At 40.2% G+C, this 22,684-nt stretch overlaps 1 protein-coding gene across 1 annotated transcript; it reads right to left on the bottom strand.

Annotated features, from left to right (window-relative positions):
• On the bottom strand, positions 1–14,243 carry ZNF311 (zinc finger protein 311). Its single transcript, XM_086369715.1, has 7 exons — positions 14,111–14,243; positions 12,513–12,864; positions 12,119–12,194; positions 6,537–6,628; positions 6,092–6,218; positions 5,363–5,467; positions 1–2,717 (listed from the first exon to the last, which is right to left on the bottom strand). Exons 2-7 carry the CDS (start codon positions 12,561–12,563, stop codon positions 1,183–1,185), a joined length of 1,986 nt encoding a protein of 661 aa, XP_086225841.1. The 5' UTR covers positions 12,564–12,864; positions 14,111–14,243; the 3' UTR covers positions 1–1,182.
• Between the last annotated feature and the right edge of the window lie 8,441 nt (positions 14,244–22,684).

Here is a 22,684-nt window from a genome sequence, read left to right as displayed (position 1 = left end):
GACTTGAAAAGATATACATTTATTAATCCTTGTGAAAGAGCATTTCATATGTCATGCAGACAGATAAAACAAATATTTAAGAAATCAACACCTTGAAGACCTTTTAGTACATTTATAACAAAGTGGGACAGGCTTCATGCTCTTCCATATGTAAACTTCCACTTGAGCTGTGTACTCTTGACTTCTCAGTGTGTACTCAGTCACATCCAACTCTTTGCAACCCCATGGACTGTAGTTTACCAGGCTCCTCTGTCAATGGTATTTTCCAAGCAAGAATATTGGAGTGGGTTGCCATGTAGTGCTCCAGGGGATCTCCCTGACCCAGGAACCGAACCTGCATCTCTTGCATCTCCTACATTGGCAGGTGGATTCTTTACCACTGCAACACCTGGAAAGCTCACACTTGATTTCTATTTATTTGTAATTTAAAAAATCTGCCTTTGCCTTGTCTTCCTTCCTCTGCTGAATCTCAGAAATTCTGAATCTATATAGAAGAGTACCATTAAAGCTTTAATTTAAAATTTGCTGGAACTTCCCTGGTGGTCTAGTTGTTAAGACTCCTTACTTCCACTTAAGGGGCACAGGGTTGGTTCTTAGTCAGGGAACTGAGAACTGTGGCCAAAAAATAAAAAAATAAAAAACTTACTAAAAGTGATCAATGTTTATTAATCAAAAAAATGTTCTGTGCTAAACTGAGGTATAGCCTCACATTCAAGAAATGTGGTACAGGATTACAGAAATTGCTCAGAGAAGTCTGAGCATTCAGCAGGCATTTGTTTAGAATTTACCAGTTACAGGATCCGTGACAGGTTTCTTAATTTTTTTAATGCCTCAATTTCCTCATCCCACAGGGACGTTGTATGATTAAATTATTTAAAACTGTAAAGAATAGTGCCTGGCATGTGTAGGGCACTAGTATGTAGTATTACAGTACTATTATTGATAGACAAAATCTTGGAAGTGAATGTGCTCACCAAAGAAACACTGAATGGGAAGGTCAAGGACAAAGGCTTGAGAGATCTCACAATTAGAGGGGTCAGGGAACCAGGAAGAACCAACACAGGAGACAAGAGTGATCAGTATAAGAAGTAGGAGAAGAAATGATAAAGTGTAAACACCAGAATCAGTACTCTCAGGTGTTCGTGGTCAAAATATTGATGAATGAAAAGGTCTGAGAACCAGTTACTGGAGAGATTTCCCACTCTCTCCACGTTTGTGGGTTTCCCACACTCTATGTTTTCTTTTCTTATGTCTAGTAAGATTTGAGCTCACTCTGAAAGCTTTTCCACACTCCTCACATATATAAGGTTTCTCTCCAGTATGAACTCGCTTGTGTCCAATCAGGGCCGAACTCTGACGGAAAGACGTGCCACACTCATGGCAGGTAAATGGCTTCTCACCCGTGTGGATTCTTTCATGCTGTCTCAGGACTGAGCTCTGATGAAAGACCTTTCCACACACCTCACACCTGTAAGGTTTCTCTCCGGTGTGGATTCTTTGATGATTGGTCAAGTTTGATTTCCCACTGAAAGCTCGACCACAGTCTGAACATTTATAAGGTTTCTCTCCGGTGTGGATTCTTTGATGGATGGTAAGGCAGTGTTGATCTTGGAAAGTTTTCCCGCAATCCCCACATCGATGGGGCTTCTCCCCAGTGTGTCCTCGTTCATGAGCCCGGCATTTACAGTTATGATGAAAGGTTTTCCCACACTCCTTACACTTATAAGGCTTCTCTTTGGTGTGGATTCTTCTATGTTTGGTGAGCTCTGCTTCGTTGCTGAAGGCTTTTCCACACTGAGGGCACTCACAATGTTTCTCCTGAGTGTGGAGTCTTCTGTGTTTGCTTAGGTCTGAGCTCCAGCTGAAGGCCCTCCCACACTCATTGCACTCATAAGGTCGCTCCCCAGTGTGGACTCTTGTGTGTTTGATGAGGTCTGAACTCCCGCTGAAAGCCTTCCCGCACTCCTCACATGCATAGGGTTTCTCCCCAGTATGGCTCCTGCTGTGGATGATGAGGGAATGCTTAAACTGAAAGGCCTTCCCACAGTCACTGCATTCGTAAGGCTTCTCTCCTGTGTGGATGATCTGATGCATCCTGAGACAGTACCTGGTCTTGAAGGCCTTCCCACAGTCACTGCACGGGTGTGGCTTCTCCCCACTGTGGGTTTTTTTATGTCGGCAAAGAGCGGATCTACTACTGAAGGCCTTCCCACACTGGGTACAGTTAAAGGGTTTCTCCCCTGTGTGGATTATCTGGTGCATGGAAAGTTGATTTTTGGTCTTGAATGCTTTCCCACACTCATTACACACATAGGGTTTCTCGCCAGAGTGAATTCGCTCATGGAGAATTAAGTCAGAATGCCAACTGAAGTTTTTGCCACATCGGGTACATTCATGCTGTTTCTTTTCCGTAAGAACTCCATACAGAATACATTCTGAGTTTGGACTGAAGTGTTTTATAAGTCCCTTCTGGTTCTTTCCTTTCCTGAAAGTCACTTTATCACAGCTTTCTTTCTCTTCTCTCCATTTCTCTCTCACAGGCATTTCCCATTGATTCTCTAATTTGACATCTTGTACACAAACTTCTCCAACCTCTGGATCCTGGGAAACAACTTTTAGGAGACTTTTAAATTTCACCCAGCATACTTCTCCATTTTCAAAAACCTCCTGTTCTGATCTTGCCTTCTCACTCTCAGGCCATGTCTTGGCAGCTGATACTTAAACAAGAAAATAAAATTGTCAGATAGAGGAAAGGAGATAAGTGAGTTGGACAGGGGAAGCAATGGTAAGTTGTTGGAAGAGTAAATGACTTTCTCACGCTTGAAGAATTGCTAACATTATGGCAAAGGTCAAAGGAGGCTGAAACACTGAAAAGTACGAAGATATTCAAAACTGAGTAAACCTGACATAAATCCTTCCAAAGTCTACCCATGTTCTAGAATCTCCTAGTTTCGCAAACTATAACTTCATACACTTAAGCCCCTAAACAGGAAACTGGAAATCATTTTCAACTCATTCTAATACTCACTAACATTTTACAAATGTTACGGGTGAAGTGAGCTGCAGAGGTGGCGCTCAAGTGCCAGTGCAGCCCCCTTTGTAAGGATATGTCTGCTTTGTTCCTGACAGTGGACCTTGGAGAGCCATATTTCTGTGGTGTACCTCTGCCCACTTGGGTAGGACAGGTTAGATCTGGGGAAGACCTGATCCAAACCAGACCAGATTCTCTCCTCATGAACTCTGGAATCATGATGTGAAAGCAGGTAAGGCCCGGCTCTGAAGACGGCTGGATCTTTAGCACTTAAATTTGAGTGGTGTTGGGATATGGGTGCTGTATAGGGGATGGAAAGCTCTGTCACTGGGACTGACAAGCAGAGATCGATCTGCCAAGAAAGAAGAATGGAGCAGACCCACAGAGTAGCAGAGAAGACAGCTGGAGAGCAGGGCCTGATGGCATTCCAGCCCTTCTTAAGCCTCCTGTATACTTGCTCTTAAGTTCTTTGACACCCTGAATAATAAGTAAATTTGTTTTCTCTTGCTTAAGCTAGCTTGAGTTAATTTTTACTATTGGCAACCAGAGTCCAAATCTATCTTTTATTATCTCCTAACTCTATCCCTTCTTCATTTCTACTTCTAGTGCATTCTCACTAGCTAACTTCAATACCCCTCAAAAGTCCTTTAGTCTGCTTCCTCTCTAATCCATCTTGTACACTGCTTCTAGATTATTCCTTCTAAAAATCAAATCTAATCACATCACTTTTTAGCTTAAAACACTTCAATGGTGCTCCATAGTTAACCAGACAGGAAGTAAAATGTACAGTCAAGAGCCCCAGCTCACTGTCCTAGTTCTGACACCTAACAACTGTGCCAACTTGGGAGGATGATGTAACTTCTCTCTGTGACCCATTGTTTTTATCAGCAAAATGGGGTCTAGGTTACCCATGATAATGAAATGAGTCAATGTATGTAAAGCACCTGCAACACTGAAATAAGTACTTAATCATCTTACCTGTTAGTATAAGAATAAAGTTCAAGGTCTGTAGTTTACCAAAAACTCATTCAGTCATGATCTTGCCCCTGTCCACTGCTCCTGTAGTGTCTCCACTGGCTACTACAAGTCCTTTGCTCTGGTCATACTGAACTATTCACAGTTCACATTCTTATTCCCCTCTGCCTAGAAGGACTCTCCCCTCCTTCAACGAAATGACCTCACTTATTCCACATAACTTAGTTCAGTTGTCATTCCTCCTGCAGTCTTTTGGTCCCCAGGTCAGATTTAGGTGTTTTTCCTCTCTGTTTATGTATATCAGGTGCTTATCCTTATTTATATATCTCAGTAACTCCCATTATACTGGACTGTATAATTACTTCTTTTTTTTAAAATTTTCCATAAAGATACTTTTATTTATTTTTTAAATTTTATTTTATTTTTAAACTTTACATAATTGTATTAGTTTTGCCAAATTACTTCTTTACCTATCTGCCTTCCCCACTAGAAAACAAGCTTCTGGAAGTCAGGGCCCATATCTTATCTGACTGTCTATCTGTAGAACCTTATGTAATAGCTGGCACATAACAGTTGCCCAATTATGCTTTTTAGATGGAAGGTAGGACAGAAGAGTAGGTATTTGGATAGGGAAGCTGGAGTTGCCGTGTCAGCAAAGGACAATTTTTTTTGAATGATAAATGTAGAAAATAGTTTAAATGAAGAGCTGGTAATATTTCATGACTCACTACATAAGAGGTTCAGGGAATGGAAAGAAAAGTAAGAAAGAGGTAGAACCAGATATAGAAATAGGGAGAGCTTAATGAAGAGACAGCCTTGGAGGGAGAGATGAGTTTGTCTTTAGATATGTTGCTTCCTAGATGACAATGCAATATTCAAATAAAAATCAGGAGTTAGAAACATGAGACTGCTGCCCAGGAAAGAGGTAAAGGTTAGCACTGTCAGTGTGGCAGGCATCCAGCTTCACAACAAGAGAGAATAGAAAAAGACAAGGGTCAAAGGCTCAGGGCTCTGAAAGAGGGAAGGTCCTGAAAAAACAAACTAACAAAACCCCCTGAAATGCAGAGGCAGAAAAGCAATGTTCTCTGAGCATTGCAGTAAATGATACACAGAGGGCAGATAAATTGTCAGAGCCTTTTTGCAAGAAATCGAAAAAATTCTATTAGATATGTTGCAAAGAGCCAATTAGATAACGACAGAATAATTACCCAAATAGTATGTTTTCTCTGCCTGTAAGATTTCCTAAATAGATTCCCTCTGGGCCCTTGAGGATGGATGGCCCACCACTAAGAACATTCTATAATCATTTTGTCACGTGGAACACACAAGGGGACAGACAGCTTCTCTAGCACTCACCTGGATAGGAGCAGCTCAGGAACTCCCAGTCCTGTCGATCCTGAACATAGGGCTCTGCCCCTTGCTCCAGACGGGAGATCAAAGGTGGTTTAGAAAATGAAAATCCTGGTTGTACAGAGGAAGAAGGAATAAGTGTGTATAGCAACAAAGAACTGTCCTAACATTTACCTTGATCCCTCTGTTTGCATATGAAAATAGGAAAGAAATGTTTATTTGGGCAGAGAAAAGGGTTTATTCAGGGGTCTGGTAACCTGTAAATGAAACAGGTTGAAGGACTTTCTCAGAAGTCAATACTCACAAAGGCAAAGAAAGAGTTTCTGGAAAACTGTTGGTTGGTTATATTTTCCCTGTTCTTTTTAGGAGAATGGGAGTTTGTAGAGGAAGGCTAATCTGCTTTCAGCCACTAGGAAGGAGTTCATGACTAGGTGATGGATACAGAGCATTTAATAGAAAATGAGAGGCTTAAGGAGGCAAGAATCTAGGGAGAACAGAAGCTAAGCATTTCTGTTCTATTCAGAGAGAGTTTCATTTCAGAGAATCAGAAAACAGCAACTAAGTTACATCTTGCTATGTAAACAGGGACAACTCAAAACTAATTTGGGAGGAAGATGCTGATGATAAAGAACAAGGGCTCTGATTTTCAATATGAGACCCCATACTCATCAACAAAGCAATGAAAAGAAAAAGGAAGGGAGAAAGTACTAAGCCAAGTGCAGGGAACGTTCTTACCAAGTGACACCATGTTCCCATAATTTTCCAACATCACATCTTTATAGAGGTGTCTTTGAGCGTGGGTCAGACACTGCCACTCCTCATGACTGAAGTTCACAGCTACATCCTCAAATGTCACTGACTCCTGAAACAACATGTTCCTGCTTTTGTGGGAGGAAATTTCATAGTTCCCTCAGGAAACAGAGGCAGAAGAAAAGAACTTGTAGGGAGAAGGTTTACAGAAGTGAAAGGCTGTTACTGTTCGGTGTTTATCTGGGGACAAGGTGAAAAGGAGCATAGGCTTTCAGTAGCAAAAAATAACAAACAAACAATCCACAAATGGTCTGTCATCCAAAAAAGCACCCCTTATGAGAGGGAGCACCTGGACTTGGGAGTGAGGACAAGGCCACATTTAGGAGACAGTGATATATTTTCAGGAAGGAAGGAAGGGGCCTTAGCTCACTTGAGGCTGGCTCATCACTGTATGTTTTGCTCCTGGCAGGTTTCCTTGGCTTCCATCTCTGGTTAAGGCAGGGCACTGAGGAAATGGTAGAGCTGAGAGAAGGGAAATAAGCCTAGAGTCAATTCAGCACAGTGTTAATGAAGCCTACTTTCATCCTCTCCTGCCTCAACCTAGAAGCTTATGAAGTTCTGATCTAGGGGGTAAGTTGACTGCATTACACTATCCTCTTTCTCTGATATTCCTCTAGTCTCAGTTTCCAGTGTGAGGTATCATGACCTGGCTAGCAGCCAAGCCAACTGTAAGTGCACTCTTCTTTTCTCTCACCTACTAAATCCTTTACTTTGTCTCCCTTAATCCTAGAAGACCTAAGAGGCCCAAATCACTGACTACCAGCTTAATATGATAGCTTGGCTTCCTGTATTTGAATGTTGCAGTAATTTTGTCCAGAAAGACTTGGGGTGGAGGTGGAGGGGAAAAAAGGAGAGGTATGCATCAGAAATATCCACAGAGGGACTTCCCTGGTGGTTCAGACACAAATTCGATCCTTGGTCAGGGATCTAAGATCCCACTTGCCACAGAGCAACGAACCCAGGACACTGCAACTACCAGCTGAAAGATCTCGCATCCACAATTAAGACCCAATGCAGCCAAATAAGTATTTTTTTAAAGGAAATATAAATAAATATAAATAAAAAGGGATAGGTCCAAAGCTTACTTCCTTATGTAACTTACTAGTTGGTCTACCTCCACTTAGTTCACTAGAAACATTTTTTCTCTTGTTATTAGAGAAAATCACTTCCCCGCTTTGATTCTGAGTCTTTTTCCTGTTAATTACCTAGAATTAAGCAATTCTGCTCCCCGCCCCCAACTGCCCTTCCAGTATAGTATAACACACACCACTTTTTAAAATGCAGAAGAAACTTTTTCAGAGTGTACAAATGACCAAGTATGATCCATATGGATTGGGAAAAAAGTACAGTTTCACATTACGGGTTAATGGGGCCCTGTTTTATTCCTTGCAGGCCAATGTGGCTTTTCTGTAGCTTCAGTGTTTATGGTGGTTTATCTTTCTTTACAGTTATCAACATACTCCCCAGTTTAAGACCATTCCTTTCTGGTCCGAAGTCACTTATTGGTAAGACTCTAGGTTCATCCCTTGGCCTCAGGACCCCAAAACTCTCACTTCAATTTCACCAAAACCTCAATTTAGGAAAAAATTGGCTTTTTTCTTCAGAAATATGCCAAGAAGATTCTTCTTTGGTCTATGTCATCCTTAGCTTTTGATCAAAACAGGTCTGTGTTCAATCATTGTGGATTCCACACAGTTTCCCCACTATCTCCTCTGAAAGTCTGTTACTTTATAACTCTTTGTCTCAGAAAGTTGGTTGGTTGGGAAACCAACCACCTGGCAGGCACAGAGCTCACAGCAGATACACGCTTTGTTCTGAAATGTTCCATAACAGTTCTTTCCTTATAATATCAATAAACTTTAACCTCCCAATTTTTTTTTTCAATCACCATTTTATAATGAACATTTTCAAATATACAGAAAAGTTGAAAGAACTATATAGGGAACATCCATATACTCACCACTGACATTCTACTATTAACATTTTGCAATATTTGCTTTATCACGTATCTGTCCATCTAACTATCTATAAATTCATTTTATTTTTTGTTGCATTTCAAAGTAAGTTGAAGACATAAGCATACATCACCCCTAACACTATGACACATATCATTAACTAAAGTTGAATATTTGTTTACATTATTTTTAAAGTAAAATTTATATACAGTAAAATGTTTAAATCTTAAATTTTTGACAAAGCATACTCTTATTTAACTCAAACTCTCCTCCATATGCATCCCATTTGGATTTTTACCATATCTTCTTCATAAATTACAAAAGTTTTGTTACTTTGTAGTGGCTTTTTTTCCTAAGTGTTCCTTACGTTAAACACTGTTTTTAAATGTGGTAAAAAATATAAAAGGAAATTTACCATTTTAACTATTTCTAAGTATTTCAATAGTGTTAAAATATTCACAATGGGGGGCAGAGGATGAATATGTGGAACAGAATTTTTAGGGCATCAAAATAGTCTGCATGCTACTTTAATAGCAGATATACAGTATTATTCATTTGTAGAAACCCATATAACTGTATAGCACAAAGCATGAATCCTAATATAAACTGCTGCTGCTGCTGCTGCTGCTAAGTCGCTTCAGTCATGTCTGACTCTGTGCAACCTCATAGATGGCAGCCTCAGTCCCTGGGATTCTCCAGGCAAGAATACTGGAGTGGGTTGCCAATTCCTTCTCCAATACAAACTAGGGAGTTTAGAGTTTAGTTAATAATTATGTGTCAATATTGGCTCATCGCTTGTAACAAATGTACCACACTAAAATCATAAGAATGCTCAAACTACCATACAATTGCACTCATCTCACACGCTAGTAAAGTAATGCTCAAAATTCTCCAAACCAGGCTTCAGCAATACACGAACTGCAAACTTCCAGATGTTCAAGCTGGTTTTAGAGAAGGCAGAAGAACCAGAGATCAAATTGCCAACATCCGCTGCATCGTGGAAAAAGCAAGAGAGTTCCAGAAAAACATCTATTTCTGCTTTATTGACTATGCCAAAGCCTTTGACTGTGTGGATCACAATAAACTGTGGAAAATTCTGAAAGAGATGGGAATACCAGACCACCTGACCTGCTTCTTGAGAAACCTGTATGCAGGTCAGGAAGCAACAGTTAGAACTGGACATGGAACAACAGACTGGTTCCAAATAGGAAAAGGAGTACGTCAAGGCTATATATTGTCACCCTGCCTATTTAACTTCTATGCAGAGTACATCATGAGAAATGCTGGGCTGTAAGAAGCAGAAGCTGGAATCAAGATTGCCGGGAGAAATATCAATAACCTCAGATATGCAGATGACACCACTCTTATGGCAGAAAGTGAAGAAGAACTAAAAAGCCTCTTGATGAAAGTGAAAGAAGAGAGTGAAAAAGTTGGCTTAAAGCTCAACATTCAGAAAACTAAGATCATGGCATCTGGTCCCATCACTTCATGACAAATAGATGGGGAAACAGTGGAAACAGTGTCAGACTTTATTTTTTCGGGCTGCAAAATCACTGCAGATGGTGATTGCAGCCATGAAATTAAAAGACGCTTGGTCCTTGGAAGGAAAGTTATGACCAACCTAGACAGCATATTAAAAAGCAGAGACATTACTTTGCCAACTAAAGTCCATCTAGTCAAGGCTATAGTTTTTCCAGTGGTCATGTATGGAAGTGAGAGTTGGACTGTAAAGAAAGCTGGGTGCAGAAGAATTGATGCTTTTGAAGTGTGGTGTTGGAGAAGACTCTTGAGAGTCCCTTGGACTGCAAGGAGATCCAACCAGTCCCTCCTAAAGGAGATCAGTCCTGGGTGTTCATTGGAGGGACTGATGTTGAAGTTGAAACTCCAATACTTTGGCCACCTGATGCAGAGAGCTGACTCATTTGAAAAGACCCTGATGCTGGGAAAGATTGAGGGCAGGAGGAGAAGGGGACAACAGAGGATGAGATGGCTGGATGGCATCACTGACACATTGGACATGGGTTTGGGTGGACTCCGGGAGTTGGTAATGGACAGGGAGGCCTGGTGTGCTGCAGTTCAGTTGGATACGACTGAGTGACTGAACTGAACTGAAAATCATAACAGATCTCTAGAACTTTTTCATCTTGCAAAACTGAAACTCTATACCCATTAAACAACAAAACAACAACTCTATTTTTCCTTCTCCTCAGCCCCTGGTAACCACTGTAGTGATTTTTTTCCCCAGGAGTTGGTGATGGACAGGGAAGTCTGGCATGCTGCAATCCATGGGGTCACAAATAGTCGGACAGATTGAGACTGAACTGAACTGAACTGTGCATTTCGGCTTGTGACATCTTAGTTCTTCCATCAGTGGTTGAACTTAGGCAACAGCAGCAGTCCTAACGACTGGAGTGCGAGGGAATTCTCTTCACTGTAGTGATTCTTAAACTTTATTTCTTAGTTTCTGAATTTGAAAGATCAGTTAAAAATGAACTTGGGGGAATTCACACATGGGTGAGAGTCTCTTCCTTTTCTAAGGACACTCATCTCATCATTGGGGTCCCAACTTCATGACTTCATCTAAAACTGATTACTTCCCAAAGCCTCACCCCTAAATATCATAACACTGGGGTGGGGGTTAGGGCATCAACATATGAATTTTGAGGGGATAGAAACATTCAGCCCATGACAAAACTATTAGTTAAAGCAATGTACAGATATTATCCAGGATGAGATTAACTCATTTACATATTATGCTAAGTAACTGTAAACTTTATGGCTCTAAAAATCACTTATAGGAAGATAATTCAATATCTTTTGAGAAAAAGGACTGGAATACTCAGGTAGGATATGAACCATAAAGTTATATATATTTTTAAACTTTAAAAAAATGAAATAAAATTAACAACCATGTTAAGCAATATCTATTATTTTCTACCTCTTAAATTTGTGATAAATATGTTCTATAGTATTAAGTTTTCCTTTATGATTACTTTACAGTAGAAATTTCAAGATTTCTCTTCTGGAAGTTCCAATAATATGCTTAGAAATTCATTTTACCTTTTTTTTTCTTTGCACGTAATATGTATCATCCTAAAAGCCTATTTTAGGGGTATCCAGGTGCCTAGTCCTCTGTCTAATAGCCTCTGTCTAACAGCCTCTGTCTATACAAGGCGGTAAAGAACCCGCCTGCCAATGCTGGTTAGGCGTAAGAGATGCTGGTTCCATCCCTGGATGGGGAAGATCCCCTAGCGAAGGGACTGGCAATCCACTCCAGTATTCTTGCCTGGAGAATCCAATGGACAGAGGAGCGCGGTGGGCTACAGTTCATAAGGTTGCACAGAGTCAGACACGACTGAAGAGACTTAGCACAGCATACAAATCTTATCCACTTTTCTCTTCATATATGCCACCGAAGAGCATATCTAAAGCCCAGTCCCACATTTCCCCTTCTTTATTTTTCCCAGAGTTTCACAACAAAACCTTTGCTCCTTCTTTTGCCATGGCTTTATCTTCTATTTCTCAGTTATACTAAAATGTAAAAATCTCAGGGTTAACAGATGTACAGAAATAAAATGACATACAATCAAAATTTACATGTTGGTAAAACTGTGGTTGGGGAGACGTTACCAAATTATACAAGTTTAACATGTGCAAATATTCATATACACATATGTAAGCTACTTGTCATATATATATTGAGTTGAACATATAATAAGTGGATGAATACATTCACTATCTTCCATAAACTGCTTTGAAGAATCTTTTCTTATGAATTTTTATTTTTTTCCAAATTTGATTTACGATGAGGGCGGAAACTGAATAATTTAGTTCCTGTCAATACCAGGCGAAGCCTAGTATAGAAATAATAGATTTTTCTATAAATACTCAATAATGAGCAAATTTCCAGGCCCCAGGAAGCATCTCTCACCTAGTCTGTGTCCCTGCCCCAGTTTTAGCTGCCATAACTCCTGCCACAATACCCTGTGTACATTACCTCTTTCCTGTAGGAACATACTATCAGGGATGCAAAGCTGGTTTGGTGATCCTGGACTCTCATCTGATATCACGATCTATTGCAAGGAATAGAAAACATTTGGAGAAGTTATGGAGGGACAGAAAATTTATGGGAAGCTGCATATTGGTTGGTTATGCAACCAACTATAAAGTTCTATTCATGGAAGTCAACTCTCCAAACTACCAAAAAGGGTGAGAAAAACATGGGCTCAGTCTCTGATATACCTTATGAAAAACAGAAATGGCATCCAATTATTCTATAACTTAAAAACATCACCAGGTAATCCAGAAAAAGTATTTTGAAGGAGAAAACTTCCTCACAGTCAATCCAACCTCACCACACTTCCAATGCTTTCCTCCTTTCCTGGACTCACTTCTTTCTCCTTGTGATATACTGCAGATTCTCCTCTTTTTACCTGCTGCATGTCTTCTTTTCCAGTCTTCTTTCTTTCTTTTCTTTTCCAGTCTTCTAACACTGTCCCAGTTTCTTCTCTGCTGGTTGGATCCAGCTCCTAAAGTCAATCCTGGCTTTGCCCAGATAACCAGTTTTGAAGTGGCTCCAGTGGATATCAGCCTCCCTTCAGGGATATAAGCCTTGGTGATACCAGTCAAAAGACTGCTCTTAACCCACAGGGCAGCTGCTTTTTGGTTTGATGTATCAATACTGCCCTAGATGTGGGGTTTATCAGCAGTAATAAGCTAGAGGTGATCCCATACCTTGTTTTCCTGTATATTTGATGAAGGGAAGAGAGAATAGAGGGATGTGACCAAAGTGAAAAGAAGGAATCACTGAGAATCTGGAGTATCTATGAGAGATGAGGGAGAAGAGGAACAAATTGAAGATGATAATATATCCAGAACACAACTTCTCCTGCCACCATCTTGGCCCAAGCCACCATTGCCTGCCTTGACCTGTATTGTGTTAGCCATCAAACTGGTCTCCTGCTTCTGTCCTTGTCTTTTGTCTTCTATTTGTCTTTTCTCAATACAATAAAGTGGGCTATTTAAAACTTAGTTGGATTATTTCAGCTCTCTGCTTTTAAGCGTCTATCTTACTCAAAATAAGGAGTAGCATATAAGGCCCTAAAGAATCTCATTGCATCGCCTCTGTTCATTCAAAATAAAAGCTAAAGTCCTTACAGTGGCATATAAGTCTACAGGGTTGCTATTACCTCTCCTACTATTCTCCCCCCCATTCAACCCCCTTCAGTCCCACAGATCTTTCTCTTCCTTTTTAGGCACGGTTCCATTTTAGGGACTTTGCACTGGCTGTTCCCTCTACCTCAAGCTATCCTCAAGATGAATAATCTTGCCTCCTTCAACTGTTTGCTTGCATGTAATCCTCCCTAGGAAACCTACTCTAGGTGCCCTATTTAAAATTACAGCCTACCCCCTCCTTCCAATCCCGACATGCCTTGCTTTCACCTATACAGCACTTTCCAACAAGGTGCATAAGTTAATTATATACTTTCCACTGTTTATTGTAGGTCTTCCTTTCCCTATAATGTAAGCTCCTAGGCTTTTGAGAGCACGGACTTTTTGTCTATTTTGTTCACTGATCTATTCCCAACGTTTAAAACAGTGCCTGCACCAGCAGTCGCTCAGCTAGAAATTGGCCAAATGAAAGAACGCACGAATGGATGCTGCGGAGGAAAATAAATGAGGAAAAAAAAAGAAAAGTAAGGGGCCGCTGAGAGCAAGAAGAGCGCGGGGGAGGCGGAGGAAAAAGCCCTGGTGGGGCAAAAGCCCGCGGCGGACTCCAGATCCTGGGGAACCTGGCCCCAAAGCCCCGCCCCACCCCCGCCCGCCGTTCCGGGCCCCTGGGAGGAGGTGTATTAATACTAAGATTTAAGTGAAGCAGGTGGCGGTGTCGGCCTCCTTCCAGCCGCCCCTCGGTGGGTTCGGAGACCCCAGTGGCAGCTTGGGAGCCCGTCAGCTACAGTCCCATCCCATGTTGGCTGGCGACACAGACCTTCCTGCCGATATTCTCCTCTAGAAATGACAAAATAAAGGAACCTATTCTAGCTCCACTTCCTAGTCCTTCAATAATCATTTCCGGTGACTTTCTAGGAAATCATCAACTCGCTGGTTGAGGAGTTCCCTAGAAACCCTCCGCAACCGCAGCCCAAATGTGTTATTTCTTGTTTTACTTTCTTCAGAATGCATCTGTTAAAATAGAACCACAATGTCATTATCCCACCTATCAAAATTAAAATAACTCCCGGGTACCATCTAATACTGAGTCCATATTTGAATTTCCCAAATAGATAAAATATGCTGCTTTTTTGAATCAAGATCTAAAGTCTATGTACTTTATTTGGTTATTTGTCTTAACTCTTTTTATACTTAGATCTAGAATAGTTCCTCCATCTTTCACTTTCTCCCCTATCGTACACATTTGGTCATTTGTCCTGAATATTCCACATGCTGGCTTGGTCTAAGTCCATCTCCATTTAATCTGTTTCTCTAGCCTTGTATTTGTTAATTAGATGTTAGCTCTAAAGGTTTAGTTTGGTTTACCTTTATGGGTAAGCATTATTTTTACGTGGTGCTACCTACTTCCGTTTGCTTTACATTAGGAGGCATATAAAGTCAGATAATTTCACTCTCTGTGAGGCTGAGATCGATTGGATCTTTCCAATAGTTGGATCCTTCCAGGTAAAGTTCATCAACCTTTCATCTGGTGGTTTCATCCACTGATGATCTTTGCCTGAATCAAGTATTTTATTGCAAAACCGGGATTTTCTAATTCAGTTTTTTTTTTTTTTATATTTATGATTTGGAATTCCTTTTAAAAGAAGGATTTTATCTCTTTAACCTATCAATTCACGGTTGTTTGGTTATTCTGAAATGTGAGTTCTAACAGAAAAGACAAAATAAATGTTTACCTTTCTATTTAACTGCCAATTTTCAGGGTAAACAGCCGTGCCCTAGGTGCCATGGCTGCTGTTATTACACATTAACTATTCTTCAAAATAATCATCAATGAGCACTGCCTTCCAGTATTCATACTTTTGTGTAGCTTCTTCCCATATTATACCAATTGGTTTGTGTGACCGATTGAGTATGGCAGAAATGATATTATGTTACTTCTGCTGCTGCTGCTGCTAAGTCGCTTCAGTCGTGAACGACTCTGTGCGACCCCATAGACGGCAGCCCACTAGGCTCCTCTGTCCCTGGGCTTCTCCAGGCAAGAATACTGGAGTGGGTTGCCATTTCCTTCTCTAAGGTGTGAAAGTGAAAAGTGAAAGTGAAGTCGCTCAGTCGTGCCCGACTCTTCGCGACCCCATGGACTGCAGCCTACCAGGCTCTTCGGTCCATGGGGTTTTCCAGGCAAGAGTACTGGAGTGGGTTGCCATTGCGTTCTCCGATGTTACTTCTAATATTAGGTAATAAAAGAAACTGTGGTGTCCATTTGGTCTCTCTTTTCCTCCCATAGTCTCAGATCACTCACACTGGGGAAAGCCAGCTGCCATACATTAAGGAGAGACCCAGGTGGTGAGGAACTAAAGCTTTCTGCCCACAGCCATATGAGTGAGTTTAGAAGTGGAACTGTCAGCTCTCTGCCAAGCCTTCAGATGACTGCAACCTGGGTCAACAAATCGGCTGCAACCTTAAGACAGAACCAGAACCAATCTTTAAGCTGCTCTCAGGTTCCTGACCTGTAGAAACTGTGTGAGATAATATTTGCTGTTTGACTCTAAATTTGGGGGTAGTTTATTATGCAGTAATTGGTAACTAATATTTCTTATTGTTTTCTCTTTTTGAGCATCATTAACTCACAGGTTTTTAAAAAACATTCAAGGAGTTTTTTTTTTTTTTTTTTCCCTTCAAAGGAGTCTTTTTTTTTTTTTAAATTATTTATTTATTTATTTTTTGGAGGCTAGTTACTTTACAATATTGTATTGGTTTTGCCATACATTGACATGGATCTGCCACGGGTGTACGTGTGTTCCCCATCCTGAACTCCCCTCCCACTTCCCTCCCCATCCCATCCCTCTGGGTCATCCCAGTGTACCAGCCCTGAGCACCCTGTATCATGCATTGAACGTGGACTGGCGATCTGTTTCACATATGATAATATACATGTTTCAATGCCATTCTCTCAAACCATCCCACCCTCGCCTTCTCCCACAGAGTCCAAAAGATTGTTCTATACATTTGTGTCTCTTTTGTTGTCTCGCATGCAGGGTTATCATTACCATCTTTCTAAATTCCATATACATGCGTTGGTATACTGTATTGGTGTTTTTCTTTCTGGCTTACTTCACTCTGTATAATAGGCTCCAGTTTCATCCACCTCATTAGAACTGATTCAAATGTATTCTTTTTTAATGGCTGAGTGATATTCCATTGTGTATATGTACCACAGCTTTCTTATCCATTCGTCTGCTGATGGACATATAGGTTGCTTCCATGTCCTGGCTAATGTAAACAGTGGTGTGATGAACATTGGGGTACACATGTCTCTTTCAATTCTGGTTTCCTCGGTGTGTCTGCCCAGTAGTGGGATTGCTGGGTCATAAGGCAGTTCTATTTCCAGTTTTTTAAGGAATCGTCACACTGTTCTCCATAGTGGCTGTACTAGTTTACATTCCCACCAATAGTGTAAGAGGGTTCCCTTTTCTCCACACCCTCTCCAGCATTTATTGTTTGTAGACTTTTGGATAGCAGCCATTCTGACTGGGTGAAATGGTACCTCATTGTGGTTTTGATTTGCATTTCTCTGATAATGAATGATGTTGAGCATCTTTTCATGTGTTTGTTAGCCATCTGTATGTCTTCTTTGGAGAAATATCTGTTTAGTTCTTTGGCCCATTTTTTGATTGGGTCATTTATTTTTCTGGTTTTGAGCTGCATGAGCAGCTTGTATATTTTTGGGATTAATTCTTTGTCAGTTGCTTCATTTGCTATTATTTTCTCCCATTCTGAAGGCTGTCTTTTCATCTTGCTTATAGTTTCCTTTGTTGTGCAAAAGCTTTTAAGTTTAATTAGGTCCCATTTGTTTATTTTTGCTTTTATTTCCAGTATTCTGGGAGGTGGGTCATAGAGGATCCTGCTGTGATTTATGTCGGAGAGTGTTTTGCCTATGTCTTCCTCTAGGAGTTTTATAGTTTCTGGCCTTACGTTTAGATCTTTAATCCATTTTGAGCTTATTTTTGTCAAATGAGTCTTAATTGCAGTCATTATTATATTTTATTTTTGATGTTTAAGTGATTCCATCTTTGGCCAGTGGGAGTCCCTTTATTTTGTTTCCTGTGTTCTTTTCATCTAACTCTGAATATTTGATAGTTTTTTTTTTTTAGTTCTGGCAGGACAAGATATTTCAGGATCATTTTCTCTATTTCCTGCTCCAGACCTGGAATTAGCCATTTCTCCAAGGAGTCTTTGTTCCTTTCAGTGGGATGAGTGATTGCATAGCTTTGTGAATGGTTATAACTTCTTTTACAGCTTATCAAAATCAAATAAAATTAACTTCATTATGAGATTGAATTCATACTAAATTACTTGGTAATCAGGTACATGAGAACCTAAGCAAGGTCCAAGGAGACAATATACGGAAATCATTTAACACATTACCTGGCATCAAATTTCATGATTCAAATAATAGAACTGCGAGTCTGAAAGAGACCCTAGTTTTGACCAAGGTAAGATTCATTCATTCACTCTTGAGAAACCTGAGGCCCAAGAGATTAAAATTCTGTCTAAAACTACAAAGGAGGATAAAATTAGAAAAGAAACGAATGACTCCAGAGTCCTGGATCTCATACTGGGGCTATTTTGATAAAAAGCAGTCTTCCAGACCTATCAGGGCTTCTATCTATTCAAAAATAAAAGAGATTTGAAAGTACTTGGCACATTAGTTATAAAACAGTGCTATGGAAAGTTCATCAGTCTTATGTTTTGAAGACCTGATTCCTGGCTCTGCCACTCACTAGCTTGATATTTTGGGCAAGTCATCTAACTGCTTTGCATCTCAGTTGCTGCATCTGTAAAACTGTAATAAATTCTTTAATCTCAGCTCATTGTAAGGTTAGGGTTTCCCTGGTGGCTCAGTGGTAAAGAATCTACCTACCAATGCAGGAGATGCTGGTTCATACATGGAGAAGGAAATGGGCAACCCATTCCAGTATTCTTGCTTGGAAAATTCCATGGACAGAGGAGCCTGGTGGGCTATAGTCCATGGGGTTGCAAAAGAGTTGAAGAACTAAACAACAACATTGTGAGGATGAAAATACAATATATTATATATGAAAGTGCATAGCTCATAATTGCTAAATAATGATCATCATATTAAAAATTTTCTTCAATTCTCCAATTTAATACAAATGTATCCTTCTCCTCTAAAGGAAATTGGGTTTTGATTAGACTGATCCCTAAGTACCTAATTCTGAAATTGAGTTCAGGGAATACTACACAAAGGCATTGAGCAAGAGGCTGCAGGAAATATGCAATACATGGTTCCTCAGTGTCAGGGGACGTTCAACATTAAGGAATCCACATGTTGTTTTCTTCTTTTGTGTGCTGTTTCTCAAGGGGCCTCTGTTCCTTATCAGTTCCTGGAAAACAGGAAGGAGCAGAGTTGCACGCAGTTCTCAGGACTGCGGTCATGAGACAGAGCGTGGATTCCCTTCCGTGCCCTTTTACTTTAATGTCATCTATTCAGTCACGTCCCTATTACTCAAGACATGGATTGTCTTCTGGCCCTGTGATGATTGTTACTATACGCCTAGTTTTGTTTTTGCTCAACTTTATTTTTGCTGCCTAAAGCTTCCTTGTATGGATATATAAAAAGCACACGCTGCTACAAATAAAGTACCCTTGTTTCACTTGAGACTTGGGTCCCCTGGGTCCTTCTTTTTGTCGACTCCAGTCCCCAGGTCCTTGTCTATAAAGACCGTGACAAGAGGCGCCTGAACAAGAACCTGGTGAACGCCCTTGGCAGGTGGACGGAGTGACTGTTAGGACCTACGGAGGTCAGTAAGTGCGGGGTTATGGGACAAACGGCTGGAAAGCCCCACCACTTTTCTACTTTACCTCACCATTTATTTAAGGTTCAGGGACTTTCAGTTTCACGTCAACGAATAGAGGCTTGTCTCCAAACGGTGGTTGAACGTAATCCCTGGTTCCCCGATGAAGGCAATTTCGATTTTAGTGGACAATGTGGTTTAATGATGTAGCCCTAGATCGTGCCAATTCTAGTGCTCGAGCTGGCACTCCCCCAAACCAAATTACTTTTGAAATGTTAACCGGTACAGGGCAATTTGATGAGGTGAAAGCTCAAATACAATGCCCTCCTTTGTTGCATGAGCAATTGAAAGAAGTTGCCCTTGAAGCTTGGGATCTAATTACTCCTCAAGGGGAACCTAAAGGTAGCTACACTAAGATATTACAAGGGCCTAATGAAGCCTATGCTGATTTTTCAGCTAGACTGGAAGTTGCTATTTCCTGTAGTGTAATCAGAGAAGAAGCCAGAAATGACTAGCCTATTTGGACAGAGCAATGGCCCCTTACAAAAGCCCCTTAGAGGCTACTAAGGAACTTATAGATACACAATTGAAATTAAAACATATTGAGGAATCTTATTCCCCTTGGAATTCTCCCATTTTTGGAATAAAAAAGAAATCTGGCAAATGGCGTCTCTTAACAGACCTTAGAAAAGTTAATGCATCTATGAAACCTATGGGTGCATTGCAACCAGGAATTCCATCACATACCACTATTCCTCAGAACTGACATATTACTATTACAGATTTACAAGATTGCTTTTTTACTATGCCCTTACAACCTCTAGACAGAGAGATTTGCTTTCTCTCTTCCTTATCCTAATCATATTGGGCCTCATAAACGGTATCAATGGACTGTGTTGCCTCAAGGAATGATGAATTCGCCCATCATGTGTCAATATTATGTAGCCAAAGCCCTTGAACCTGTGAGAAAACAATTTCCTAACTTTCTTTTCATTCATTATATGGATGATATATTGTTTTCAGCTCCATCTGTTATAGAAACTCAACAGATGTTTGACATAGCTCAATGATGCTTAAAAGACTCTGGATTAATCATTGCCCCTGAAAAGATTCAAACCTCTACACCTTACCATTACCTAGGATCTATTGTTAATAGACAACATATTACTCCCCAACTAACATAGATTCATGTTGGTAAATTATCAACCTTGAATGATTTTCAAAAACTTTTAGGTGACATAAACTGGATTAGACCCTCTTTAGACATTGCAAGTTATCAACTGACTAATCTATTTAATACTTTGAAAGGAGATCCAGATTTAAATAGCCCTTGTTCACTTTCACAAGAGGCACAAAAGAATCTCTGTTTAGTACAAAATAAATTGCAAAAGCAGTTTCTTACTCATATTAGACTTGAATTACCTCTAGAGTTGTTTATATTCTCCTTTCTCCATTCTCCCACAGGACTTCTTGCCCAACAAGAATACCCAATAGAATGGATATATACTCACTTTAGAGGGACAAGGTCACTTACACCCTCTCTTGATTTGATCACTCTAATCATTATCAAAGGAAGAAATAGAGCTAAGACTCTAATTGGCTCCGATCCTCATAAAACTGTAATACCTATTAATAAATCTCAATTCAAGAATGCATTACAAACTTCTACTGATTTCCAAATAGCCTTCTTGGAATATTTTGGAGAAATTTCATTTCATTATCCCTCTAACAAACTTTGGAATTTCTTCAAAAATACTTAATTTATTATCTCTCACATTGTTACATCACAACCTATACCTCAAGCTGATGTTTTCTATATAGATGGGACTAAAAACCCCAAAACCTCATTCTGGTCTCTCAAAGACTATAAAGTCTTTTATACTAAATTTCATTCTGCTCAACAAAACGAATTATATGCTCTTATTCAGGTTATTCACCTATATCCTTACCCTATTAATATAGTTTCTGACTCCTTATATTCAGTTTTTATATTAAGAAATATAAAAACCTCTACTATAAATTCCAATCAACCTATTATTCAATAGCTTTTTCTCGAACTACAGTCTCTTATTAGGAGCCGCACTTCCCCCATTTATATTACCCAGATTTGAACACATTCCTGCCTTCCTGGCCCCATGACTCATGGTAACGAACAAGCTGATAAACTCGTCTCTTTTGCTACTCCTGAGGAGCAACATGCTCTATTGCACAATAATGCTGGCTCCTTACACCAAATTTGAAAAATTCCATACCACCATGCCAAGAAAATCAATAATTGCTCTACTTGTAGACCCCTACATTTTTGACCCATTGCAGTCCTCGAAGATTACAACCCAATGAACTGTGACAAATGGATGTAACTCGTTGCCTTGAACTTTCTCCATTTTCTTTCTTACATGTCTGTCTTGACACAAATTCTTCTTTTATCTAGACCACACCTCTTCAAGGTGAGGCTACACGACACATTAACTCACCTATTAGCTTGTTTTGCAGTAATGGGAACTCCTAGTTCTATAAAAACAGACAATGGTCCTGCCTATGTTTCTAGGCAATTCAAACAATTTTTACAATCATTTCCTATTAAACATATTACAGGTATTCCTTATAATTCACAAACACAGGACATAGTTGAATGAGCACATCACACACTGAGACTACAAATAAAAAAATTAAAAAAGGGGGAATACACAGGAACACTTCTATCTTCCTTATCCAGAGCAGACTTTACTAGATTCTAATGCAATATATTCTTTAATCCTATAATGACTGTTAATACAGCTTTATTTGTTTTAAATTTTTTAAACTTATCACAAGGAGATATCTTGACAAGATCAGAAAAACATTTCGAGGAATTGAAGGGCACCTCTCTTCCTCTGCCCATTTGGTATCAGTTCAGTTCAGTCGCTCAGTCGTGTCCGACTCTTTGCGACCCCATGAATCGCAGCACGCCAGGCCTCCCTGTCCATCACCAACTCCTGGAGTTCACTCAGACTCACGTCTATCGAGTCAGTGACGCCATCCAACCTTCTCATCCTCTGTCGTCCCCTTCTCCTCCTGCCCCCAATCCCTCCCAGCATCAGTCTTTTCCAATGAGTCAACTCTTCGCATGAGGTGGCCAAAGGACTGGAGTTTCAGCTGTAGCATCATTCCTTCCAAAGAAATCCCAGGGCTGATCTCCTTCAGAATGGACTGGTTGGATCTCCTTGCAGTCCAAGGGACTCTCAAGAGTCTTCTCCAACACCACACTTCAAAAGCATCAATTCTTCGGCGCTCAGCCTTCTTCACAGTCCAACTCTCACAGCCATACATGACCACAGGGAAAACCATAGCCTTGACTAGACGGACCCTTGTTGGCAAAGTAATGTCTCTGCTTTTGAATATGCTATCTAGGTTGGTCATAACTTTCCTTCCAAGGAGTAAGCGTCTTTTAATTTCATGGCTGTAGTCACCATCTGCAGTGATTTTGGAGCCCCCCAAAAAATAAAGTCTGACACTGTTTCCCCATCTATTTGTCAAGAAGTGATGGGACCAGATGCCATGATCTTCATTTTCTGAATGTTGAGTTTTAAGCCAAC

This window comes from Bos grunniens, chromosome 23, assembly GCF_055505025.1.
Source record: "Bos grunniens cultivar Pamir isolate PY7600 chromosome 23, Bosgru_T2T1.0, whole genome shotgun sequence".
Taxonomy (NCBI): domain Eukaryota; kingdom Metazoa; phylum Chordata; class Mammalia; order Artiodactyla; family Bovidae; genus Bos; species Bos grunniens.
The sequence above is the reverse complement of the archived record's forward strand: the minus strand, read 5'-3'. Positions and strand labels throughout refer to the sequence as shown.

Bases quoted from the DNA above. Each gene is read 5' to 3' on its own strand.
- ZNF311 (XM_086369715.1), bottom strand. From the start codon at position 12,563: ATGCAGCAGGTAAAAAGAGGAGAATCTGCAGTATATCACAAGGAGAAA. The intron at 12,195-12,512 runs GTGAGTCCAGGA...TCCTTGCAATAG, and splicing joins TATATCACAAGGAGAAAGAA to ATCGTGATATCAGATGAGAG. The intron at 6,219-6,536 runs GTGAGCTAAGGC...ATGTTGTTTCAG, and splicing joins CAGTGATGAGCCAGCCTCAA to GAGTCAGTGACATTTGAGGA.